Source organism: Zootoca vivipara, chromosome 15, assembly GCF_965207765.1.
Source record: "Zootoca vivipara chromosome 15, rZooViv2.hap1.1, whole genome shotgun sequence".
NCBI classification, from domain to species: domain Eukaryota; kingdom Metazoa; phylum Chordata; class Lepidosauria; order Squamata; family Lacertidae; genus Zootoca; species Zootoca vivipara.
In genome coordinates, this window is record NC_142598.1 from 5,060,901 (window position 1) to 5,087,546 (window position 26,646).

General features: G+C 43.4%; 1 protein-coding gene across 10 annotated transcripts in view; it reads left to right on the forward strand.

Annotated features, from left to right (window-relative positions):
- Positions 1-26,646, forward strand: part of WNK3 (WNK lysine deficient protein kinase 3) — a 90,233-nt gene that overhangs the window by 19,441 nt on the left and 44,146 nt on the right. For all 10 annotated transcript variants that reach the window (XM_088658630.1, XM_088658629.1, XM_088658632.1 and 7 more), the window contains 6 exons: positions 16,073-16,245; positions 17,956-18,176; positions 20,157-20,314; positions 21,956-22,044; positions 22,877-23,096; positions 25,393-25,681. In XM_088658630.1, the coding sequence (XP_088514756.1) occupies positions 16,073-16,245; positions 17,956-18,176; positions 20,157-20,314; positions 21,956-22,044; positions 22,877-23,096; positions 25,393-25,681 (1,150 nt within the window). The remainder of the gene's footprint in view (positions 1-16,072; positions 16,246-17,955; positions 18,177-20,156; positions 20,315-21,955; positions 22,045-22,876; positions 23,097-25,392; positions 25,682-26,646) is intronic.

Sequence of the window (26,646 nt, forward strand, 5' to 3'; positions counted from 1 at the left end):
CCATCCTTGCTTCACACAGTCCACTTAATTCATTACTTCCTGATTAATTACCGTATGTCGACCTGAAAAAGTTCAGAGGGTGGTGGTGCATGAATGGGACTTATCTGTGGTGGCTCCATGTAATGTCTACCTCCCTACCTTCTGCCCTATCAGTCTCAGTGAGCACTAACCTCTACTGGTTTATTTATATATGTATTTATAAATAAAAAAATAAACACACATACACACACCTTTCAACAAGACCCTCAAGGCAGCTTGGTTTATGGCATTCCACAGATTTCCATCTTGCTGTTTAGCATCTACATACCGGTAACTAGAAGGGATTGTCTGGAGAGTTGGGGGTGTGGAGTCACCAGTAAGCTAAATGTCCTTTTCTATCAAGGAGAGAGTCTTCAACTGGTGTGTAGGATCAAACATCAGCTAACAAATTGGGATTTAATCCACTTTGGATGGTAGTTGACTAAGTGAGATTTAATCCAGACAAGATAAATGTGTTTTTGGTTGATAGGACTAGTAATCCTGGGATAGTGATGCAGCTTGTTTGGGATGGCATTAGACGCACCATGAAAAATCAGGTCCACAGCCTGGGAATGCTCCTGGACCTGGCTTTGATTCTGGATTGTCAGGTGGCAGAGTTTTCCCAATTTAAGCTGATATGCCAATGGTGCCTCTTTTGTGGGAGGGAAACTTGGGGCTGTAACCTTTATATGAAGTAGGTACAAAAAAATAAATGGACCAAAGTTAACCATGGTGGGTCTACTCTGAGTGAAAATTTGTTGAATTCAACCCCTGGTAGTGATCAATCATGCCTTATTTAAATTGACTGTCAGGAGCCATACTGTATCTCCAGAACTACAAAATCAATTTCATGCCCTCACCCCGGACACTGATTCTTGGCCAGATGAGCAAGAACAGTGGTTGTAGATCTCAGAAGACACTGAGGTGGCAGTGAAAGGTACAGTGTACAGAATTCCTGCTGCTCCCCAGAAAAGGAAGAGATGTGTGGTGGCGGCAGGTGATTCCCTATGGAGGGGGACAGAGGCAGCAGTGTGATGAGGAATGGCTCGGGGTTGAAGTTGTCTCTACACGAATGCACAGAGTATGGGAAATAAGCAAGAGGAAAACGAGCTCTTAATAGAGGATGTCAGATATAACCTAATAGACATTACTGAAACTTGGTGGGATGAGGCTCATGACTGGAATGTAGAAATTGAGGGGTACAACCTGCTTAAAAGGAATAGCTCAAACAGGGAGGAGGAGGAGCATTATATGTGAGGGATGTGGACACTTGTGAATGGAGGATGGAGGAAGCTTGTTTTCTCCTGCTCTGGAGGGTTGGACCCGAACCAATGGATTCAAGTTACGATAAAGGAGATTCTGACTAAACATCAGGAAGAACTTTCTGACAGTAAGAGCTGTTTGATGGTGCAACAGACTCCCTCAGGAGGGTGTGGACTCTCCTTCCTTGGAGGTTTCTACGCAGAGGCTGGATGGCCATCTGTCATGATGCTTTAGCTGAGTTTCCTGCATTGCAGGGGGTTGGACTAGATGGCCCTTGGGACCCCTTCCAACTCTACAAGTCTATGAGTCTATGTTCATTAAGGCAGTCTCCAACAGTACTTCCAGCCACATTAACCATTTCTTGTCCAAATCCCCAGTCGTACAACAGTATTTTCAGGTAGCAGTCATGATTCAGCTGTATTCTTAATCCAAATGCTCCTAAATTTATTAAGGTTTTATATTCTGTCCCCCCCCCCCACAAAGTGAGAAGTGCTTTTACTATCCATGATTTGATGATACTTTATCTTCCTAAGCTATTAAGACATTAGATTGTACTCCTGGACATTCAGAAAACTTTTGACAAAGACTCTCATCAAGTTGTTGAAGATCAGTTGGTACCAGTAGAACACATTTTAGCTACTTAACTGCTTTGAAGCAAAAGTGAGTTAAGCAACCTAAGTTTGTGTAGGATTGCAGCAGTAGTGATTTGTCATACCAATTATGAAGATTCTTGCTGTGAGGCAAAATGCTACATATTTTTATAGTAAATAGTTCTTTTAAATATTTAGCAACTTTTTTTTTTGCAGAAATGTATGGTGTTTGTGTCTGTCTTTGTGCAATTAAGAACAAGTCCTCTCCTTGACCTGATTGTTTCCCTTTCTGAATGACTGCCATAAGTATTAGAACTGAGTTCCAGTCCATTGGAACAACTTCTTAGTGCTTCTTTCCAGCATGTGTGTCTCTTTTCAAAATGAAATTACCTCCCTGTTGGTTGGAAATTAAATAAGAAAAAAAAGTCATGTAGGAACAGCATGAAGATTGCTCTTCCCTCTGAAAGCTTTAGTTATGGTACCAGCAGCACTAACAGCTAAATGTGTAATTCTAGTGCAAGTTTGCACTATGCTCACATTGTTTTTTTGCAATCTATTTAGCATGGAATCCTTTGCTTTCGCTTTATTTTTATTTTTAAACAAACCTCTGCCTTCTGCATAATGGCAGATTTAACTGTTTTTGGTCTTGCTAAACAGAAGTATCCAGTATTGGTTCCTGTGTCTGGTAATTTTTATCCCTGAATGAAGACTCGTTGAAATAGATGTGATATGGTTTTACGTGAAAACATTAGTTTCCTGAAGCACTTCACTGTTCTGGTACTGTAAAATGAGAAATACAAAACAGGTAAAATGATTCTTTTAATTAGATTCTCTTCTGTTGTTGAAGACGCATGCATCCCTTCCAGTTACTCAGAGCTCTTTATCAACAGGAAGTTGGTTCAGATGAATTAAAAGTGTTCTCTTTTCTATTTTTCATGTGCAGGTTACTTGCAATTTATGCACACTTAACTTGTGCACGTTCAGCTTTACACACTTGACAAAAATATCAAAAAGAGGTGGAAAGAGACTTTAGCAGTCCCATCCACCACTGAATCCAATTGGAACCCAACATGTTTTGACTATACACAATTTTGGCTTTAGGCGATATCCCCGGAGCATAACCCCCGTGTAAGTTGAGAGTTGCTTGTATAAGAAATTGATTCAAAAAGTATATGGTCTCAAAACATGGATTCAGTAAGGGTAGATCATTTAGTTGGTAGCAATACCAACAAGGCCATAAATGTATTATTTTACTACATTTAAAGAGATATTTGACCACATGGAATATGGAAAGCAAACCTTTAATTTTAGAAAATGAAGATGAATGTAAGACTTTACAATCATAAGTATCTTCTGCTTTTCATCAGTTGCTTATATGCCCCCCTTCCATTACTTATATGTTTAAGCCAGGCAGAATGTTTGACCTTCTGCCTTCCAATATTAAGCAGCTATCAGATCATCTGAGTGCCATTTAGACTAGTGTTTATTTTGGCTTATTAAAAGGTAAGAGATTATGTTGGAACATCAGTCATTTTAAAAGGTAATCAACAAAAAGGAAACATAGAAAAACTGAACTAGTCATGGAAATTGGCTTCATAGGCAGGTGATCAGCACTTAAGTAAACAATGACTCTTTGTCTTTGTTCCAAAGCTGTTGGAAAAGTTTTGCCTTTGCAGCTGCAAAGAGTGACTGACATTGGGATGTCTTACAAACCATCAGACACTTAATGTGGAAGGGAAAGAAAGTTTGGTAACAGAGGTCTGATCTAGTTCTCAGATAAGCTGGTTAAAGCAGTAATGGTACCGTAGTTATCAAGAGGAGAGCAATGTATTTTAATATCTGTATGGATTGTAATTGCCGGCAGACATGGAGTGATTTATGGGAAGGTAGTCTGTTGACCGGTCAGACAATACAGCCAGGATTTATGGTGCTATATGGTTACATGTGCAAATCCACCCAGGGGTTTTCTGTTCTTAGCTTGGATTGCACAGCTTTGCAGTAGAAAGACTAGGCTTGATGACATAAGCCCAAACTGACTGGCTATGTTGTAGTTTCTGTGCTATTTCTTGTGACCATCTTCTAAGAGAAGATGATGTATGAAAGAAATAGAAAGATCTGGACTGTCTTCCCACTTTCTGCAGAAATCTATATTAGCATGGGTGGCATTATTTAACCATTTGCAGCCCTTAGTTTCAACTACTGTACCGGTATCTGCAAAAATTGGAAGAAAAAATTCTGTAAAACTCTTTTGAAGCTTTGATTGCTCTGCATACTGGGGTTAGTGAGTGCCGAAAGTGTATATGATTGTTTTTAGTTTCTAATGGTTAGAACCATCGTGTTAATTATTGCACATGCTGTTTAAATGCAAACACTGTTCCATGTTCTGAAGGTGTTGTAGCTTAGTGGGCTTATATAAGTGAACAAGAGACTGCTTTTGTTAAGTAAGCATATGTTTCTTTTATTTAGTCATGGAAAATAAAAGATGACCCTGGACAGCTAAACGTCAGAAGAGACTTTGGGATTAAAACCAACCGTAAAAAATGACAATTGCATAAGTTAAGAAAGGGAAGCATAAGACCATTACATAATTTAATAGATTTTGCATAAAATTGTCTCTAAATTGTACAAACAGATAATTTGCCATTGTAATTGTAACTTGTCACCTTTTAAAAAAGAACAACAAAACAAACAAAGGCTTTAAAATCTATGATGTTGTTAGGGATGGAAAGAAATTAGCATATTATATAGTTCAGTGAAGCAGAAAAGTTTCCTGTTCCAGTGCCTGTTTTCCTAATGGCTTGATTTTGGTGGGCCAATTAACCATTTTTATGTTTATGGAGGGATAAACCTGCTTAACTGCTTGCTTGGAGTGCATTAGTGGGGATATTTAGCTTATAGTGAATAGTCTCAGCAAGGCACTTTGTTGCATGACACCCACTAACATACAGTATACACTCCTTTCTATAACTGAGGACATTATAGTAAGTCCAACCATCTTAAGCATAAAACATCCCCAGCTGGTGCCTGCCTTAATTTCTAAGGTAAAAAGGTAAAGGGACCCCTGACCATTAGGTCCAGTCGTGACCGACTCTGGGGTTGCGCGCTCATCTCGCATTATTGGCCGAGGGAGCCGGCGTATAGCTTCCAGGTCATGTGGCCAGCATGACAAAGCCGCTTCTGGGAAACCAGAACAGCACATGGAAACGCCGTTTACCTTCCCGCTGTAGCGGTTCCTATTTATCTACTTGCATTTTGACGTGCTTTCGAACTGCTAGGTTGGCAGGAGCAGGGACCAAGCAACGGGAGCTCACCCCGTCACAGGGATTCGAACCGCCGACCTTCTGATCAGCAAGCCCTAGGCTCAGTGGTTTAACCACAGCGCCACCTGGGTTAAGGTAGGAGACAACATATCTTCTTTCTGTACCTCATGCCATAGGATAACTGCTCTTCAAATTGGCAAGCTGATTCTAATATGTGACTTTATTCTACTTTACAGTAGGTTATTTCTTGTCCTGTCTTCTAGGCAGGATGAACAATTCCCTGTTTTTCATTTTTTGAGATACCGTACATTTGTAAAACTCCTTTTCTTGAGGCTATATATAATTAGCTGTTTCAAACTTTCTTCATGCTGTGTGCTTTCTATCCTAAACCCACTGTTTTCAAAATTATTTCCAGCTTAATGTTTCTTGGAACAGAAATGTCCAGAACTGATCATAGCACTGCATGTGAGGTCTTATTAGTGCTCAGTGGAATGCTACTAGCTATGTTCTACCTCCTCAGTTGGAGGCAGTATGCCCCTGAAGGCCGGTTGCTGGGAATCACAACTGGGGAGTGCTATCGTGCCCAGGTCTTTCTTACAGGCTTTCCTTTGGCATCTAGTCGGTCACTGAAAACAGAATCCTGGACTACACAGATGTTCCATTGGCCTGATCCAGCAGGCTGTTCTCATGAATTTTTCCTGAGTCTTGCAAATGATAGCCCAGATTTAACATTCTCTGACCACGGGTGAGAATAATGGTTTGGCAAAATGAAATCCATCACAACTATTACACTAGCAGAAGTTGGTGCAACAGGAAGTATTTGTGCTAAAGCCATCTGTTGCAACCATTCACAAGAACCATGCTGGCTTCCTGTACCTTCCCATTTATTTATTTAATTTATTTGACTTCTTAGTCGCTTGTCATCTAGCAGGTCTCCAAGGGACTCGTACAGAAGAACATAAACATAGGCTCACTATAAAATAGAACCATTCTGCTAGTGTAACAGGCTAAGGGACTTTCACTTAGCACTACATTGCACTCCCTTGATGGTTCTGCTGATCGCATAGCCAAAAATGGCACTTGTCTTTTGCATCCTAATTTTTGACTTATGACTTAGTGGTTATTCTGGATAATCAGCTAACTGTTTAACCAGGAACTGAATTGTTGACAGTCAGCAATTGACCAATTAACAAAAGGTTCCATTTGAAACAAAGCTTGCTTGTTGTAAATTAACCTAGCGTGAATTTGGAGTGCAGTTCTAGGTGGGGTCTATGATGCCAGTTTGTGTGAACCAATGGGAAAAGGATGGTGTCCAATTCTTGAATGCTATTCAAAACTCATTATTGTCAATGGAAAATAAATGGCAAGTACAAATATATTTTTTCTCCTCCCCAAGCTAAATGTGTGTGTGTGTGAGTGAGTGTGGGAAATAATTTTTGGGTGCACCACATATATAATGAGTTCAAGTTTCTGTGGCAACAGTACAGTGGTACCTCAGGTTACAAACGCTTCGGGTTACAAACACTTTGGGTTACTAACTCTGCTAACCCAGAAGTAGTACCTCGGGTTGAGAACTTTGCTCCAGGATGAGAATGGAAATCGCGCACTGGCGGCTCGGTGGCAGCGGGAGGCCCCATTAGCGAAAGCACGGTTCAGGTTAAGAATGGTTTTGGGTTAAGAACGGACCTCCGGAACGAATTAAGTTCGTAACCCGAGGTACCACTGTATTTCTTTATAGAATTGTAGGAAGGATGCTGAAGGTCATCCAGTCCAACCCCCGCAAAGAATGCAGGAATCTCAACCAAAGCATCCCTGACAGATGGCCAGCCAACCTCTGCTAAAAACGTACAAGGAAGGAGAGTCCACCACTTTCTGAGAGAGTCCGTTCCACTGTCAAGCAGCACTTACTGCTTGTTGCATGACTTAATTGGTTGCATTAAGTCAATAACGTCAAAAACAATTACTCTATAATCAGTTGCATTTCAGCCAGCCTGAAGCAAACAATAAAATGTTTGCAGCTTTGCAAAATCACCCATCATCATTAATTTTGCAAATTGTCGCTTGTTGATCACTTGGAACATAGGCACATAAAACAATTGAGTTGTTCAGAGGTCGTTGATTTGTCTTTCCTGTAGAATTCTGTTGAGCGAAGTGGCTGTTTAGAGCCCCATCAGATGTGAAGAGGCCAGCAATGCCCACTTCTCCTTGGGCTGTGGAGGATGGAAGGAAGACTGCATCCTCTTGGCATCTGTCCCTTTCATTATTGCTCCTTCCCTTTCTCATTGTGTTTCCTGGCTTTGCTGCATGTATGTGCTGCCAAATTTATGCTAACTGAGCATCAGCCAAAGGAATTAAAGGGGATTGTTAACTTACAATCACTCATTTGCCGTCATGTTGAGTAGGACTAATGCATTTTGTGGTATTTTATTTGTAAAAAGAGAGTTCTCTTAAAAGTGTGTATGTGTTTGTGTGTGTTGTACACACCTGTCCTCTTTGCCTGAATGTTTGCTTTGGGTTTAAGCAAGTTGAAAGTTTTGGTAGCAGGAAAAAGGAAATAATTTGCCTATGTATAACTTAGGTCAGCATTCATAACTGTTTTATTTTGATTCAATACTTACAATAGACCATAAAGGCATAAGTAGGTTGAAACCTAGCCCAAGGCACATCTTACACTTTTACCCTCCTCTTAAACACAGAATCCTCTGTTGAGTTAGTGTTTCGTTCTGTTGAGCTGAGTTTGCTGCATTTGTCCTTGAAAGAGGTTAGAGATCATCAGAAGCCTGGTACTGATATAAAGTGTTCTGAACTCAGCAAGTATTAAAATCATTTATTTTGACTTCCAGCTGAGTGGCATCACTTGTTTGTTAAATCACATATCTTATTTCATGCTGTTATTGAAGATGTTTAACATCCACTCACGGGCAAACAAAGGCATAGTGGCACCTGGGGCGAGGTGTCGCTATGTAGCGCGCATGTGCGGCGTCGCTACGTACAATGTATGCGCCGTACGTAGTGATGCCACACATGCGCTGTACGTAGTGGTTTCACCACTCCAGCACCGTATGGACGGTGCCGGGATCCTCTGGAGTGGCACCAGCGGCAAACCACTATGCATAGCGCATGTGCGGCGTCGCTATGTCCAGTGTATGCATGTGACGCCGCACATGCGCTGTACATAGCAGTTTGCTGCCGGTGCCGGGATCCTCTGCTTGCAGCTGCAGCCGCAAACGGAGGATCTTCCACACACAGCTGCGGTGGCACGATGGCTGCTCGCGCCGCTGCAGCGGGGCACTGCCTTGTCACCACCCCTGCCCCCCGTTGCGAAGCCACTGCATCCACTACTCCTGTTAAGATGCAAAATTATTAGTAGTCCTTGCAACTACCGGTACTGCAACTTGAAATAATTGACTTCATTCTTTGTGGTCTCACACTTCTTCTTATTGTTACATTTATATCCCACCTTTCCTCCAAGGAATTTAAGGTGGCATATGTGACTCTCCCCCTCTCCATTTTGTCTTTACATCAAAACCCTGTGATTAGGCTGAGAGACATTGACTGGCCCAAGGTCACCCAGTGAATTGCACAGTAAGTGAGGATTTGAACCCTGATCTCCTAGGTCCTAGTCCCGCATTCTACCCACAAAACCACTAGAGCAGGGGTATCAAACTCAAATTCATCGGGGGCCGCATCAGCAGTTTGGTCACCCTCAAAGGGCCGGTTGTGTCTGTAGGACTATGTGTCCACTCTTTATTATCATAAATTATTGTCACTGCATTCAATTATTACTGTTTTTTGTAATAATGTAAGCTCATTCCCGCCCCCACGCAGATCACATTCCTGCGTCGTGGCGCGTGTGTGGGAGGGGATGTAAACGAGGGAAATTTGAACAAAAGGTGGGGACCGATGGCTTCCGGGGGGGTGGGGGCTCAACTAAACCTTCGGCAGGAAGGAGAAAGCCACTGCTGGGATTAAAAACCTGCAGATGGAAAGAGGGCTTCCCTCTGCCGCCCTGCGCACACCCAAACCCCGCTAGGCAGGATGCCACACGCTGCAACCCACCCCATGCTTTGGAGAGGGGCAGGAACATGCGGTGCAGCGCCAACTCCCTGCTTTGCTTTTGCATCCTCCCTCCTCAGCGCCAGAGTCCCATCCCCTCGCGCTGAGGGAGGGCAGCAGATTTCCCGAGGAGGAAGGTGGCGGCAGCCCCAGCGGACGTGCATCTTCGCCTCAGAGCTGCTCTTCCCCCCACCTGCGCTGTTGTCGTCTTCGCCGCCGCCTCTCCCTACCGGGACTGCAGGCCGAGGAGGCTTGAAAACCTCCCCCCCCAAAAAAATTCCCCTCCCACCTACTCAAACCGCGAAGCGACTCCATCTGGAGCCCTACATCACGAGGGGCTGAGAGGAGGCGGCGGCAGAGTGGGAAGAGCAGGAACCCATGCCGTCGCCATCGCCTCCCTCCCGGCCGCCCCCCAGGGAGCAGCTCCGCCGGAACTGAGAAGCCAAAGGGCGGCTCGGGGGTGGGGGGCAGAGCAAAAGCCAGGCACCCTCCCGAGTCTCCATGAGGAGAAAACGGGGGAAGAGGGAAGAGAAACCCGGCTCCATCAAGAGAGCGGCTGTTGCGCTTCGCCTACTTCCCCCTCAGGCTCACTCCGCGTCCCTTTCGCCCGCCCGCTCGCTCGCCCGCCCACCTCCCGGATGCAGCCGAGGAGAGGAAGGGAAGCGGCGGGCAGCGGCTCCCCAGTGCCGCCTCACTCGCTCTCAGAGACAACAGCAAAGCCCGCCAAAAAAAAATCCAGCGCTGCTCCGTCCTGGCACCAACTTTGCCGGCGGCGCCTGTAGGGCTTTCCTACCTCCTCGGCGGGCTTCCTCCTCCTCCTCCTGCATCTCACTTCCCCGTCTGGCCGCTGTGCCACCGCCTCCCTCAGCCTCATTCGAAATTGAAATTCCCTGGCCAAGGCCGTCAGCGCGGCTCCAGCGCCCCGGCCTCCGCCTGCAGCCCCGCCCCCGGTTTTGACCCTTGGCCAATCGCAGGCTCCAGAACTACTGTCAGCGGCTATTGTCGGCGGCAGCTACGCGGGCCACATGACGAGGTCTGGCGGGCCGGATTAGGCCCCCGGACCTTGTGTTTGACACCCGTGCACTAGAGCATTCTAGTTCCAGGACTCATATCCTCATTCATTCCCCTGTAAGGGTTCTACACTTGGATAGTGCTTCAAAGGATGAGTTGAGACGGATTGAGTGCCTTCCTACTCTGACCTCTTCTACCATCTTAGCTGCATCTATAGGATATCTAAAGGGTTCTGTCGGAGAGGCTTTCCTCTACCTCCTGCCAGTAATTGACGTATAGCTAGCAGAGTGTTGTCTTTGGACACTGTGCATAGGTTATGGAACCACCTTCCCAGGGAATTTCAAGTGCCCCATCTCTTATGGCTTTCTACTTCCTTGTTGAGGTACAGTGCTTTTCTTTTGGCAGACCTCTGGCTTGTCAATCTTGACATATTTTGCATGGATTCTAATGAGTGTTTGCTGCCTTTTTCTTTCAGTAGTTTTCGTTTTCCTTGTGTGCCTATGGAACAGCCGGTCTCTGTTAGAAAGTGCTGGTGGTACTGGGGAATGCTCTCCTCAGGAAGGCTTGCCTGGTGTATTCATTACATATCTTTAGAGCCAGGTGAAAAATTTCTCTTCAGCCAGGCGTTGGGCTGATTAACATTCTATCTTTTAAAAAATGTGTTTGTGGGAGAGGGCTATTGGCTTGTTTTTGTTTTATTATGTATTTTGTATTCTCATTTTGTATTTTTCTGCTGTGAACTGCCCTAAGATCTTCAGATGAAGGGTGGTATACATATTTAATAAATAATAATAATAACTGTGATAATGCCTCTTGCTTGCCTGGATGCAGGATGGGGAGATATGTGTAGAAACCATACATTTTGCATGGCTGGAATGTGGTCTACTAAACAAAGGTAACAATTGCATTCATTGTGCCACTTTTTTGTTTTGGATCCTCATCCACCATCTGGCATGCAGTACCTGGAAGGTTGCTCAGGAGGGACTGTGGCCCTTAGACTGAAAAGAGTTTCCTGTTATAGATTTAGAGGATCTATCAACTGTCCCTCCAATTAGAATTGCTCAAGGCAGCATACAAAATACAATGTAGATACCATGACTGAGATACAGAGAGGAATAGATCAAGCTTTAAGTGTTTAAATGGGAGGTGTGTGTGTGTTCAAAAACAGCATCCTAATAGACTGTATACATAGCTTTGAGCACATTAAATACCACAATCCTTAAAAGTTTTTAGAAAATATTGAGCATGAATGACCCATTGCAACATGAACATGAGTCATTAACTGGGTGGGCACTTGAGTTCGAGCAGTAGGAACACACAGGAGCCAGAGTAATAGATAATCTATGCACAACCTTACTCTCATGTCTTGAGGGGGCTTCCTTCTTCTGACCAACAACTTTTGGCTGATAAGGAGCTGGGAAAATCGGAAAGGGCCTATTTATATGGGGATTTAATGGTTCGTCCAGAGGGTTGTCTTCTGAATAGATCTCCTTGAGGGATTAGTTGCCTTGCTGCATCCTATATAATAATGTCCATGTTGTCCCTGCGTCTAGATGTCCCGTGTGTCCCTGGGGTACTGCGCATGTCCCCCAGAGACACAGGGATTGGACGGAGGGACAACCAGGGACACAGGGATTGGACCCGTGCTCTCGGGACACAGGGAACAGCCAACTGCCGCTCCGCCAACCGCCGCTCCGAAGCCCAGTCTCATGCTGGAGGTGCGCGGTGAGGCGGCGGGGGAGAGAAGCGCTCCCCCCCCGCAGCCTTGCCGCACACCTCCGGCATGGGACGGCGCTTCCTCGGGGAACCCGAGGAAGCCGAAGCGGCAGCGGGCGCGGAGGGAGGCCCGCTTTGGCTTGGCAGCGGCGGGAAGAAGGGGAGGAATTCCTCCCCTTTTTCCCGCCGCCGCCAAGCCAGTCCCGGAGCCGAATTGCGGCGCGGCGGGGTTTTTCGCCGTTTGCCTCCCCCTCGGGGGAAGGCAAACGGCGAAAAGCCCCCGCTGCGGACTGGCTTGGCGGTGGCGGGAAGACCCGCCACCGCCAAGCCAGTCCCGGAGCCGATTTGCGGCGCGGCGGGGTTTTTCGCCGTTTGCCTCCCCCAGGGGAAGGCAAACGGCAAAAAACCCCCACTGCGGACTGGCTTGGCGGTGGCGGGAAGACCCGCCACCGCCAAGCCAGTCCCGGAGCCTAATTGCGGCGCGGCGAGGTTTTTCGCCGTTTGCCTCCCCCAGGGGAAGGCAAACGGCGAAAAGACCCCGCTGCGGACTGGCTTGGCGGTGGCGGGAAGACCCGCCACCGCCAAGCCAGTCCCGGAGCCTAATTGCGGCGCGGCGAGGTTTTTCGCCGTTTGCCTCCCCCAGGGGAAGGCAAACGGCGAAAAGCCCCCGCTGCGAACTGGCTTGGTGGTGGCGGGAAGACCCGCCACCGCCAAGCCAGTCCCGGCAGGCCGCTTCCTCTAGCGCCCGTTTTTAAACGGGCTAAAATCCACTAGTTTGGCAATATTTCTACAACTTGTCATAAAGCTTTGCTGATATGCATCTGACCTCTCTGACTTTCCTTTCATGCTGTTGTAGTATTTTCTACCATACTGTACTGTTGTACTGTTTTTAATATTTGGTTGGAAGCCGCCCAGAGTGGCTGGGGAAACCCAGCCAGATGAGCGGGGTATAAATAAATTATTATTATTATTATTACTATGCTGTCCCCTCTGCACCTATCCCACTGGGTCCTTCTTGCCCTTGCCCTTGAATTTTCTCTCTCTCTGGCAAAAGGTTGTTTCGTGGAATGGCAGGCACTGGGCAGTACATGAGGACACATGCACTCTGTTGTATGCCCTGCTTTTGAAAAAAAAGTGTTCCTCCTGATACAATTAATAAAAATTACTACATTAAAAGTATATCTATTTTAAAAGTAAACATTTCAAGTGTTAAAAATAAAAAGGACTTCACCTGGTAGCAAAATAAAGTAGGTGCCAGGTACACTTTCCAGAGAAAAGCATACTGCAACCAGGGTGCCACCACTGAAAGTGTCCTCTCTCATGTTCCTACCCTGTCTTGCTTCACCATCTACCTTGTTTCAGATGCTGAAACAAGAAGAACTTAATGTTCAGAAAAGTTGATATAGAGTCGGGCAATCCTTTATGTACCCTATTCCCAAACCAAACTGTATAGGGCTTTGAAGATTTGCACCAGTAATATACTGGTACATTGTACTTGGGAAAAGATTAGGACCAAATAGTGAGATGTGATCTCAGATACCAGTTAGCATCGTAACAACTATATTTTGAACTACAGCTTTTGGTCTTCAAAAGCAACTCCTCACGCAATGCATGACATTAATCTGTGTTGAAGATTACCGGAGCATGGATCACTGTGGTTAGGATCTTTTAATGACACTAGAGGATCAGTGATCGCCCTCAAGCTCATACCTGATCACTCAGGGATTACAACCCTGTCTACAGTATGACCAGGCCTATCCTATACAAAATACTACCTACCAACCAACAGCATCTCCACCTTGTCTGAATTGACTTCATTTTATTGGTCCTCATCAAATATATTACCAAATCTAGACATTGGTTGAGCACTTCCCCTGCCACACCTGAATCTGATATAAAGAGAAAACTGGATGTTGTCAGCATATGGATGTCATCGAAACAAAACCCCATATGAACTCATTTGTTAAAAAGCTTGGGGGACAAAATAGAATGCTGTGGGAACCCATAGTACAGATGCCATGGAGCCAAGCAGTGATTCCAAAGTACAAGCAACTCAGTTTATGTGGGGGTTATGCTCCAGGGATAGCACATAAAGCCAAAATTGCACGTGGTCTAAACATACTGGGTTCAATAGTGAGTGGGCTTGCCAAAGTCTTTTTTCTCTGGACACTTGTCCCCATCTTATTTTTTAAATTTACCAAGTGCATAAATCTGAATGCACACAAGTTAAATGCCCATAAGTTGCAAATTACCTGTACCACCTTCTGCAATCAGCTGTCAAAGTACCAATGAAACCAATGCAGTGCCCCTAGTTTGCAATGCTGATAGCCCATCTAGAATTATACCGTGGTACCGTAAATGGTGCTAAAAGCTGATGAGAGGTATAGGAGAGTCTATAAAGTCACACCTCCCTGCCCCTCTCCCTCCATAGTTCATCCACCAAAATGACCGGCAACCTCTGTGTTAGAACAAAGCAGGACTGAAATAGACCTAGATAGTCTCATCCAGGAAACTGATTGCACAGCAACCTACCGTATATTCCTGCGTATAAGACAACTGGGTGTATAAGACGACCCCCAACTTTTCCAGTTAAACTATAGAGTTTGGGATATACTCGCCGTATAAGAAATACGACCGGTCGTATAAGACGACCCCCGACATTTGAGATGATTTCCCAGGGTTAAAAAGTAGTCTTATACGCAGGAATATACAGTACTACTCAAGCACTTGGGCTAGGAAGGGAATATTTGCAACTAGATCTAGAAGGGAAATTTTCAGGATGAGGTGCAAAACTTCTTCATTTAGGGTGGCTGGAGCAGGCCTTCTTTCAAGGAAGTGTTGGTCCAATCTCTTCCTGGATTGATATTATGAGCCAAGAAAAATAAAGGGTTAAGTATATAGGTTGTATGTCCAAGGACATACAATGAAACAGGCTTACATGTGCTCTGGTTACATGCCCAGATTGGTGTTCTTAACACTGGTGACCAAGTTAAGGCAAATGTGAGTGGTTTTTATTTTCAAAGTAATAATAATAATAATAATAATAATAATAATAATAATAATTTATATACCTCCCTTTATCAAAAGATCCCAGGATGGTGCAGAACACCAGAAATGCACTACAAAACATCAATGATAAAAACATAATAAAATTATAGTAAAAAGCATACAGACAGCCTAATTGTAAAACAATCATAATAATAACAGTCCTCTTCCCTACACATTTACAGGCCATAGATCATTTAATAGTCATAGGCCTGGGTAACATAGCTGCCAAGTTTTCCCTTTTCTCGTGAGGATGCCTATTCAGCATAATGAAATTTCCCTTAAAAAAAAGGGATAACTTGGCAGCTATGCTGGGTAAAGAGGAATGCTTTTGCCTGGTGTTTAAAGACATATAATGATGGCACCAGGGGAACCTTTCTGGGGAGAGCATTCCACAATTGGAGCCACCACAGAAAAGGCCCATTCTCTTGTTGCCACCCTCCAAACTTTGCCTTCAGGTTTTTTTTGTATATCAGGGAGCCATTCAGGTCCTGCTTAGTATATATAATCTGCAAGTGTGTAAAAACCAAAGGCACCTGGGAAAACTTTCTTTAATGTTTTTCTTACTTTACTGCTCCCCATAAAACAAATTTCTAGAAGCAGCACTTTTCATTCTTTTTGCCGACTATGGCTATATCAATTCATTGGGCAGCATCCAACGAAATACTGTAGGACTTCTAGTGGTGCATTTTAAGTTCCCCCTTCCTCTCCTCTTCCCATGCACTTCCTAAACCTGTTCTAGATTCCTCACACCATCCAGAACAGAGGAAGGGGAGGGCATAGGTGTGTGTGTGTAGGGGGAGAGGGGAGGGGAGGAGATTCCCTTCTGTTTCACAAAGGGAAGACCTTCTGTTAATTGAACTGCTTTGTTGGATACCGCCCATTGCTTTTATCACTCGTGTTTGGTTTCTCTCCCACTGTGTGTTTAAAACAGCATTGTGACCCATACTTGACCAACCTAGACCAGGAATAACAGCTACACCAGAACCAAGAAAGAGTCTTATGGAACCCGATATACTAACAAATTTGTTATGGCATAAGTTTAATTAGATGCATGATAATGCTCACACAACATAATGTAGTGATTCTTTGTTCATCTTTTCTTCATTTTAGGACAGGAAGCTGACCAAAGCTGAACAGCAGAGGTTTAAAGAAGAAGCTGAGATGCTCAAGGGATTGCAACATCCTAACATTGTCCGATTTTATGATTCCTGGGAATCAACTGTTAAAGGAAAGAAGTGCATTGTATTGGTAACTGAGCTGATGACATCTGGAACACTGAAGACGTATGTTTTTTCTTTCACAAATTTGATATAGTTTTTTAAAAAAAATGTACATTCACACCTGCTAGGACTGTTTTCACCCACTCCCCATTATGTGGTTGTATTGTAGGCCAGCCACATCAAGTTCAGCCACTTGGCACCAGAGCTGTATTGTGGCATATATGGGATATACTGTATGTAAATATCTTGCTACCCACCTGTGGCATGGTGGTTTGGTGATTAATCTGTATGGTTGAAATCTGCTTCATGTCAGTACAGTGCACTAAACAGTGTTGAATCTGAATGTGAGGCAATTAGATTCACAGTCCTGTAAAGCTACAAGACTCATTGGTTGGCCTTGGGTAAACCCTTATATGATGGGTGGAATAAAGGAAACAAAAACTGAATACAAATAAGCCTTTTAAAGTTCTATAGAAATTATAACCATTGTAGTTAGCATTGATGGTTAAGTTTTCTTTGGTGTGGGATGGGGGTAGAAATAGGAGAGTGTACTGAGAAGTCTCTTGACTTCACACACGTGAATACAGTCTCCTTCCTACACAGATGTCTCCTCATTCTGCCCCGTTACATGGCAGCAGCGAAGATCAACTAAATTGCAAAATTGCTGCAGTTAACTGATTTTTAGGGATTACTGATTTCAAGCTGGCAGATCATATATGCTATGTGAGTTGGTTATAATCAGGAGAGAAAGAAAATGTGCTGGGATTTGTGTACTGGGGCTGAGAAAGCATTGCTGACTATGTAGAAATTCTGTGTAAAAGAATATTATGGACTACACAGTGTAACAAGAAAGATGGAATGTATGACTGAGAGACGGAAGCCTATTCTGTGATTTTGGTCTAGTCTTTCTCTAATTTCTACCACTGCTTTCCCGCCCCCAGGTGTAGAAAACTGATCAGCAAAAATTAAGGCTGTTAAGATAAATTTAAAATGTCAAATAACTTCATTTTTACATTGATGCTACTACTTGAATTTATAAGATTCCCCCACCCCCACCCAAGAGAGAACTCGTGAGATTACCTGTGTGAAGTTTCAAACTTATGTTGGGTCCCTGGAAGCAGAGCCTGCAGATGATGATAATGCAGAGGTGGATTTATATGTAAGAGAGCAGATATTCCTCCAAAAACTCCAGTTTTTGCTTGTAAGCGCAGATTTCTGCTTTTAAGCACTGTATTAATACAAGATCATCTGCATGTCCAAATTAATAATTGGACAGTCAAATTATGGATCCCTTGAGATTTCCACAAGACAGTGGTTCCATAGGTCAGTGTCTGGTTGTTGGTGGTTCATGCCCATTCAGAGGCAGCTGTTGGCAGGATTCCTGCATTACAGGGAATTCCTGCATTACATTATATGACCCTTGGAGTCCCTTCCAACTCTAAAATTCTATTATTCTAAGGCCCACATATAGCACATTAGATGTTATTGTTATAAACAGTTGAGACAGATTTCCTTGTAGTATGCTGACTCCCTCTTTATCTTTTGGTATTCTAACCCAGTGATTATTTTTCATTTATGGAACCCCTGTTCATGTTGTGATATCTTGCAGAACCCAAACATCACAAAAACTTACCGGTATTAATATTATTGGAATATTATTCAGAATCACTGAAGTGTCAGTGTAAAATTCCGCAAAACGCCACGGAAACTTGATGCAAGTGGATTAACTTGATGGTGTGGTTAACAGCTGCAGTGTTGTGTTCTCTCTCATAGGTACTTAAAGCGTTTCAAAGTCATGAAGCCAAAGGTGTTAAGGAGCTGGTGCCGTCAGATCTTGAAAGGGCTGCATTTTCTGCACACAAGGACCCCTCCTATCATCCACCGTGATTTGAAATGTGACAACATCTTCATCACGGGGCCCACTGGTTCAGTGAAGATTGGCGACCTGGGACTGGCCACCTTAATGCGCACATCGTTTGCTAAGAGTGTCATTGGTGAATATAGTGTGTTTGTGTACTCCACTGGAGAGCCACTTGTGGTCTTTTGGTGTCTCTCTCTTTGTCCTCAGTAGAGACTGGAATCTGCAATTGTATCCAAGCAGTGCTACTGCTATAGTGCATAAAGAATTCAAGATCAGGCTTCCTAAAGTCTGCCTCTTGAGTGGTTCCAGTGTAATGTTTCTTATCCACTGGAAAATTTTGACCATGAATGAAAAACATTTCTAACACACTCCAGTGTAATGTTTTTATGTTTTTAGGTCCTAAATTCAGTACCCAAATTCTGCTGCCTCATAACTGAAATCTAGAGATTGAAGGGTGGACCCTAATATTGTACATGAGCTGCATATTATGGTTACTCATCTGCATGAATTCATTCATGGGCCATTTGCTAGGTTGAAGCCCCTTGGCTTGTTCACACAAATCAAAGGCAGCTAATAAAAATTTAAATACATGTGAAACATAAATCCAAACCAATAATAAGATAATTTGATAATAATTAAGCACATTAATAACGGAGCCCTTAAAGGTCAGTACTGTAAAACATAGGAAGGAACATAGGAAACTGCCTTATACTGAGTCAGACCATTGTTCCATCTTGCTCAGTGTTGTCTACACTGACTAGCAGGCACTTTCCTGCATTTCAGAAAGAAATATTTCCCATTCATTCCTGGAGATATTAGGGATTGAACCTAGGGCCTTCTGCATTCTACCATTGAGCTTTGATCCTTCACCGCAGATGGAGCCATCTGAGCCTTGCTATGTTGGGCATTCCAAAGTAAGGATGCCATGACTGAAAGGGTCCGGTTTCTGATACTTGCTCGTCAAATGCCTAATTCAGATGCTAGAGGTTCTGATAGAATAGAAGTATGGTTGTTTCTTTTTATTTTCTTCTTCTTGGGGTTTTTCAGGTAGTCAGAATATGCAGAATTAGGGTGGACAGGTGGGATCTGCAGAAAATTTTTCTAGGCAGTCATTTTGTCTTTCAGGATGTTCTATTCCATGTTTCTCCTGCAATTTTTTGGTCCCTCCTCCTAATGGTCAGTTAGCGTTCTATGTCAACTGAGTACAGTATACTTGGTTGTTACTGAATTAATTTTACCTCCTCATATATTTTTGTTATTAGGTTTTTTTTATTGTTTTCCAAACTTGCAGTTTCCCCATAGCTAATATCTCCCTTTTTTGTGTGAAATGCAGCAGTTTGGCTATATAAGGATCCACATTCATAGATTACGTTCACTATTTTGTATTGTTACAAAAGTCGGGTGCCTCTCCCTCTCTCTGCTGAGCAGTAGCAAGAGTCCATAGGGTTCCCGGCACTCACTTAGGGTATGTGTTCTTTTGGAGAATTGAGACATGGCGGAGACTGTCGTAGCTTTAAAACATATCCACCTATTTACAGCTTCAGTCTACATGGAGGGAGTCCAGGACTTACACCATGGTCATTTCAGGAGGGGCTTGTCCCCCACAGCAGTGCAGCCATGGAATCTATGGCATCTCTCCCAGCCAGCCTTCAGCCAGCCTGCTCAAGATGGATCCCCATCTTTCTTCCTCCTTCTTCCCGGAACACCTTGCTAAAGAATCCCCTTTCCTGTCACTTCAAACACATACCCCATCACTGTGGCAACATCTATCTCCCCAGGCCAACAGACCCCTCTCAGATAGCCCACAAACCCATTTTGCCATGCTAACAGATTTGCTCTTTGCCAGGCTTGCCAGGCTGGTTTGCATAAGCCAGCCCAGGGATTCCTTGTCTGGCACAGTTCTGCAGTTTGTACTTTCATACATATCCCCGTTAATCAAAATCCTACCATTTATTAATTTCTAAGGTTGGGGGGGGGGTCCCCCCCACCAAATCTATAACAGTATATAGGCTGCTACTGCGTGGAAAGCAGCAGCACTTGCAAAGTGCTTGTTGATGGACTGCAGCAGCCCAAAATGTGGAAAAACTTTGGCTTCTTTTTACTTTTTCTCCAGGAACTCCTGAATTTATGGCTCCTGAGATGTATGAAGAACATTATGATGAGTCTGTTGATGTCTATGCTTTTGGAATGTGTATGCTGGAGATGGCAACCTCTGAATACCCATATTCTGAATGCCAAAATGCAGCTCAAATCTACCGAAAAGTCACCAGTGTAGGTGTAAATGTAACTTCTTTGTTAGGGTAAACTTGTGTATTGGGAGCTTAAGGCAACTAAGCCAATTATTCAGACCTAATGCTAGTCCTGTCACCCTGCAAAGCAGCTGCTAAACTTAGCGGGGGACTTACCTAGACATTGCTGAGTTCTTTCTAGAGTGACTGATAGTTTTAGGTGTGTCATCTCAGAAGAAGTTTAACTACTGTTTGGTGTTCAGATGGCACAATATGCAAGGGTAAAATTGCTTATTTTAGGCCAAAAATTGAATGGATGGTTCCTTAACCAACCTTATCTATATATCTATTTATTTAATTTCTATACCAACCTTCACCTGAGGATCACAGGGCGGTTAACAATATTGAGCTGAATGAGTGTCAATCCCTGCATAATCTTTTCCTCCCAGCTTCATAGTCAGACTGGCAACTCAAATGTGTTCATTCAGACATCAAAAATAACTCCCATACATTTATTCTCTGGCTACTGTGTGTGGCTTGTTCTGTAGCTGTAATGAACTGGTCACATTGAAGGTTGGGGCATTGTGTGTGTGTGTGTGTGTGTGTGTGTGAGTGAGAGAGAGAGAGAGAGAGAGAGAGAGAGCGCAGATTAGTTGCAGTTTATTACTTTATTGCACTTGGCAATAAAGTTTGGCCAGGACTAGGTCAAAACACAATGGTGGGACAGAAGGAATAGCCAAATGGCACTCTCTTTCTACTAATTAACATGGACACAATTTATTAAGAAGTTGTCCTGTGTAAACTGTATTGACATGAACAGGAGCTACTATGCTTTTGCACAGCTGTTTTATTTCTTCAGTGCTCTGCTCTTCCTGGCGAATTGTGCCGTGTGGGCCTGAGCTCTCATTTCCCACTCTGTTGCCTGTAGGCATCCAGAAACACAGCATTTGAAGCAGCTGCTTCACTTTGTCTCATGGTAGGGGAGCCGCTTCTGGGTACTGCCTAATGTAGTTTTTCTATATGTACATTCAGAGTACAATATTATTTTAGCATACTAGCCAGAGTACTCAGATAGTTTGGATGATATTTATGTTTATCCATGATGAACATGGATGAACATGGAAATCATAGTTTCCTTGATTATACACTACATTATAATATCCAGGAGTTGAGGATACATTCTGGAAAGACACTTTAGAGGTATAGAAGACTAAGATTCTCAGCTTTGTGACAAAAACATTTTGTGGGACACTTGTGTGTTCTGTGTCTACAAAGAAAGCAACATTGGGGTGTAGCTTATTGTTTATTAGGTTAAGTTTCATGCATAGTTAAGTTCTTATTTCTGGCTGTTAATGGCCAGATAAGGGTAAAAGAAGAGATTAGTCAAATGAAATGAATTAGAATGATTTTTGACCCCTTTCACAATGCATATTACATAAAGCCTTGATTTTGTTTAAGAAAAGGAATAATGGCTGCAGTTTGCAGGTCAGGTGGGTGGTATTCACTGTGACTTGTTTCCAAGTGACTGTCTTCAGGATAAGGGTTTATATGGTTAAGATCTACAAACTTAGGCTGCTTGGAAGAGCAGTTGGGGATTTTCCATAATTCTGTGTAGCAGCAACGGAGATAACTCCTGCTGGGTATTAGTTATTAACATCACTTCTATGCATCACTTCTCTCCTAGGGCATTAAACCTGCCAGTTTTAACAAGGTTATTGATCCAGAAGTGAAAGAGATCATTGAAGGCTGCATTCGACAAAACAAATCAGAAAGGTGAGCAGGTCCATTTTATTGTGCTCTTTCTCACTCCAAGTTGTGCACCCTAAATTTAAGGGGTGGTCATTGTGAGTTTAACTAGGAAGTTGTTGGTACAGGCTACAAAAGACCTGATTAAGCAAAGCATTCCAGCTTTGCATAGCGCTTTTAAGCACCTGCATAACTCCTTTTTGAAGTGAAAGAAAACTGGGAAGCTTTTACTGTTTCTCTTTCTCCCCCCCCCATGGTATTGGGAAATTAAGGTGTCTGCTCTGCTTGATTTCCCCTGAAATACTGCTAAGTGCTTAAACTGTAAAACAGTGCCCACATGGTGCATATAGCTAGATGTTGATGCAATTCTGTTCCAAAGAAGCCTGTATCTGTCTTTAATGGGATCTTAAAAACTTTTTGTTTACTATTTTATTGATGTGTCATAAATGCTAGTTGCCCAATTGTTGTTGTTTTTAAATTTTGGTTTTTGGTTTTTGTGTGTGTGTGCTGAATAGATCTGGTTACAGGTAGGTAGCCGTGTTGGTCTGGGTCAAAGTAAAATAAAAAAATTCCTTCAGTAGCACCTTAAAGACCAATTAAAGACCTGAAGAAGTGTGCATGCACACGAAAGCTCATACCAAAATAAAAACTTAGTTGGTCTTTAAGGTGCTACTGAAGGAATTTTTTATTGTGCTGAATAGGTGAGTTATAAATTTATTGGATAAATAAATGTAATGCCTATCACAGAAGTCCTCCAGGGAACTTTAATACGGGATAAAAGCACCCCACCAGTTGTCAGTTATACCACTGGTGTGGGTATCACAAAACACTTTGTGATTCCCCATTTTTTTGTTGCCAGGCTATCCATCAAAGACCTTTTGAATCATGCCTTTTTTGCTGAGGACACTGGACTTAGAGTGGAGCTGGCAGAGGATGATGACGGACTGAATTCCTCCCTGGCTTTGAGACTTTGGGTAGAGGATCCCAAGAAGCTGAAAGGCAAGCACAAAGATAATGAAGCCCTTGAGTTCAGTTTCAACCTGGAAACAGATGTCCCAGAGGAGGTGGCTTGTGAAATGGTATGTATTACCATTGCTTCCCTTCCCTTTTTTCTTTCCGAGGTGGCAGCATTATTTGCTTCATTTCAAACATGGGGTTTACTGCACCTTTTTTTTTATTCCCACTTTTTACACTTTCCACTTTCTCTAGAGTGTTTTTATTCTTTATTTCTTTGCTACGCTTTTATGTTGCCCAGTAACTGATGCTCTCTGGGCAATTTATAAGAAGGTTAAAACCATAAAACAAGACTATTGCCATGGGCAGCATAGGACCAAATGTCTTCCGTGGGGGTAAATCTTGACTTCTTTGTTGTACACGGTTCAAAGATTTGGTTTACAAGGAGAAATACTTTTGCAACCCAATCCTAAAGAGGATGACACAGAAGCAAATATATAGGAATGTCTCCCTGAGAACTAGGCTAGGCTAGAACTTTCTCCATGGAGCCAAACTACAAGTAAAGTGGGAGTTCTGTGCCTGGAACTCCCCACCATTTCTTAAAAAGAAACCGTGCAGGAGCAAAGGGATATACAACCCATCTCCATTCCATGGCCTTGATCCAAAACTCACTCTCCACCCATTTACCCAGCTGCTTTTCAAGAAACAGTCTGTGGGGGGGGGGAGTCTGTGGGGGAAAGTGGGGTTCTGGTCACAGAACTCCCACTTAACTTGTAGCTCAATAGTGCACTCCACCCTTCTCAGAGCTGCCAGTCTAGTTTGTCTTAGTTTTCTGTGTGCAGGGAGACATTTGGGCAGGTAGTACCGGTAGTGCATTTTACGTACAAGGCATGAGGTCACCTAAGGACTGGTAAGCTTCTTGCCAATGGGAGAGCATTTTCCCTAGCATGATTTCTGAAGCTGGGGTTTTATACTCACTTACAGTATGTGAATGGTAAGCCAGCCAAGACCTGATGAAGTTTTTGCATTACTGTAAACAAGTCTCTTCCCCCTTTCCTCTTACGGCTTTGTTTCATTTCTTCTCCTTTGCCCAAGTTATCTGTTTAGACTGCAGATTCTTCATTCTGCCTCACTGTTGCCTTGGTTTTGTTTTCACAAAACATTTGGCTTCACAGCAACCTGACAAGTAACAGCTGATGGCTAATGATACTGCAAGGAGTCATAGCAGTGCATCTGCTCATATGTATATGTGCACAAGTGACTCCTGCTTCAGCATCACCCACTAGCCAGCTATGAACGCTCCTAAATTGTTGTTTCAGGATGCTTCATTCTGTGTCTTATGAATGGCTCCATGATGTTGTGCTCTAAAGCTGTTGTTTTGGTCTATTTTCCCTTTATTTTTCAGCTAGGTTTGGATAGTGACTTTGCTAACAGTTGGCAGCTAAGAACCTCCCCTTTGACTGTTCCATTTTAATGCAACATCTGTGCTTGAATTCCTTGTCTTTTAAACTGGATCGCTACTTGAAAATATAACTGTACGTCCCATCAGTAGAAGTCTGTCATGGATTCAAGGATTTAGCACTTGTTACATGACTGTTTTCATAATAATTGCTTTTCTGGAGTAGGATGGACAGTATTGTGGTTATATTTATCTTGTGGTAATTAATGTGTTCTAATCAAGTAAGATAAATATCAGAGGTGGGGAATATCCGGCCCCTGAGCCAAATGTGGCCCACTAGGCCTCTCTCTCCATCCCTTGAGATTCCCCTAGGCCGTGCCCCTCACTGGCATGGTCTTGAACCTTACTTGAGTGTTCTTGCTTGGTTGGAATGTGTCCTTGAGCTGCAATGATGTCTCTTGTTTTCTGGCGAGGTGTGGCTTTTGCATGCCTAGAATATAGTGTACTATCCAAAGGTAAGAGACAGATCTGTTGCTCTGTCCACTTTTGCTTCCGTCTCTACCCATCACTGACAGGTCACTCAGAAGGGAATGTAGCCCTTAAGCTTAAAAGGTTTTTCACCCCTGAATTATATAAATGACTATTTAAAAATAACTATTGTATGATCAAATCAGTATCTAAAAGGGGAAAGAGAGTTTTGAAAGGTGGATTTTCATCACAGTATATTAATTTTGAAGACGGTCACATAAGTACTAATTAGTATTGATCCAGCCAATGTACTTGACCTTAACCCATAGCCAAAGTGTAGCAGCACTTGAATTTGTGGGTCTGTATCTTGCTTGCTGTATTGTTTGGCACTCCATACAATAGGTCCAAGATTGATCTGGTATGTGGTCAATGCAAATTCTGTTGCAATGGAACCCTGAGTTAATGTTAAATTACAGAAAAGCATTGCTAAACTCCGATGGATACCAGTTCAGAGGAGCAGAGTGATAACAGAACTGTTCTTTTTTGATGTCCAGGTGAAGTCAGGATTCTTCCACGAAAGTGACTCTAAAGCTGTGGCTAAGTCCATCCGGGATCGTGTCTCCCTAATCAAGAAGACAAGGGAGCGGAGGCAGGTGGGCTACCTGGAGGAGAGAAGAGACTCTCAAAGCAAGCTGCCAAGTGGGCTACCATTACTCCAGCCGCAGGGCTCATCATTCACCACTCCTTCCCAACAGAGCAGGACGGAGTGCGAGGAAACAGAGGTGGACCAACATGTCCGACAGCAAATCCTTCAACAAATGCAGCACAGCTCCTCCATTGCTGGTAATGAGCAGCGAAAGGCAGCCTGTACTCCCAAATGCTATCCTGAACTAAGGTTATAACGAGTGAATCAGAGCATCATTTTGTTCATCCAGGTGCATCGCCACAAGGCATTTATTGAACTCCTGGCACTTTTCTGCTTTATTGGAGGTCAATTAGCATGTAAACAGTATATGTGGCAGTTGCCCACTGTTTGAATTGTTGGCTAATATAATGTACATCGGTCTTTACCAATCTGATGCCCTCCAGATGTTTTGGACTAGAACTACCATTAGATGTTTTGGGCTGTATCTCCAATCAGCCTCAGCCAGCACAGTCATGATGACCTGGCGGAAGTTTTCCAATTGCCAACACTTTCGCTCATAACCATTTGCCTACTCAAAATTGCTGTTCAGCCCAGCTTCTTTCTCCTTTACTGATACAAAGCCTTGCACCATTTTTTCCCCTCAGAGGAGAAAGTCAGCTTGGGGGTAGCCAAGTTGTGTGGCTGTTTTGAGCCTTTTCCTCCTCTTCTATGCTGCAACTCTTCACACAATATAGAGCCACCTCCTTGCAGCCACATTGCCCAATAAAAGAACATCTGAGGTCAGCAGCTACCCATGATGTTGCTCCCCATTCAGTTGATAGACATGCCACACTGTGAAATTAGAGCAGCAGGTTGATCGTACCTCCATGGCACCGTTGTCCAGGCAGAGCCACAAGTGAAGCAACTGATTAAAAAAGTGTAGATATGAATACCATTTGCTGGGTATCCTAACTGAGGAGAGTTCTATTGAACTCAGATCCTGCTTGCAGGCTTCCCATAGGCATCTGGTTGACCACTGTTAGAAAAGGATGCTGGACAAGATGAGCCTTTGGCCTGATCCAGCAGGGTTTTAAAAAAATATTTTTTCAAATGTTGTTGTTGTTGTTGTTGTTGTTGTTGCTACTGCTACTGCTGCTGCTGCTGCTTACCCACCCTTTACCTT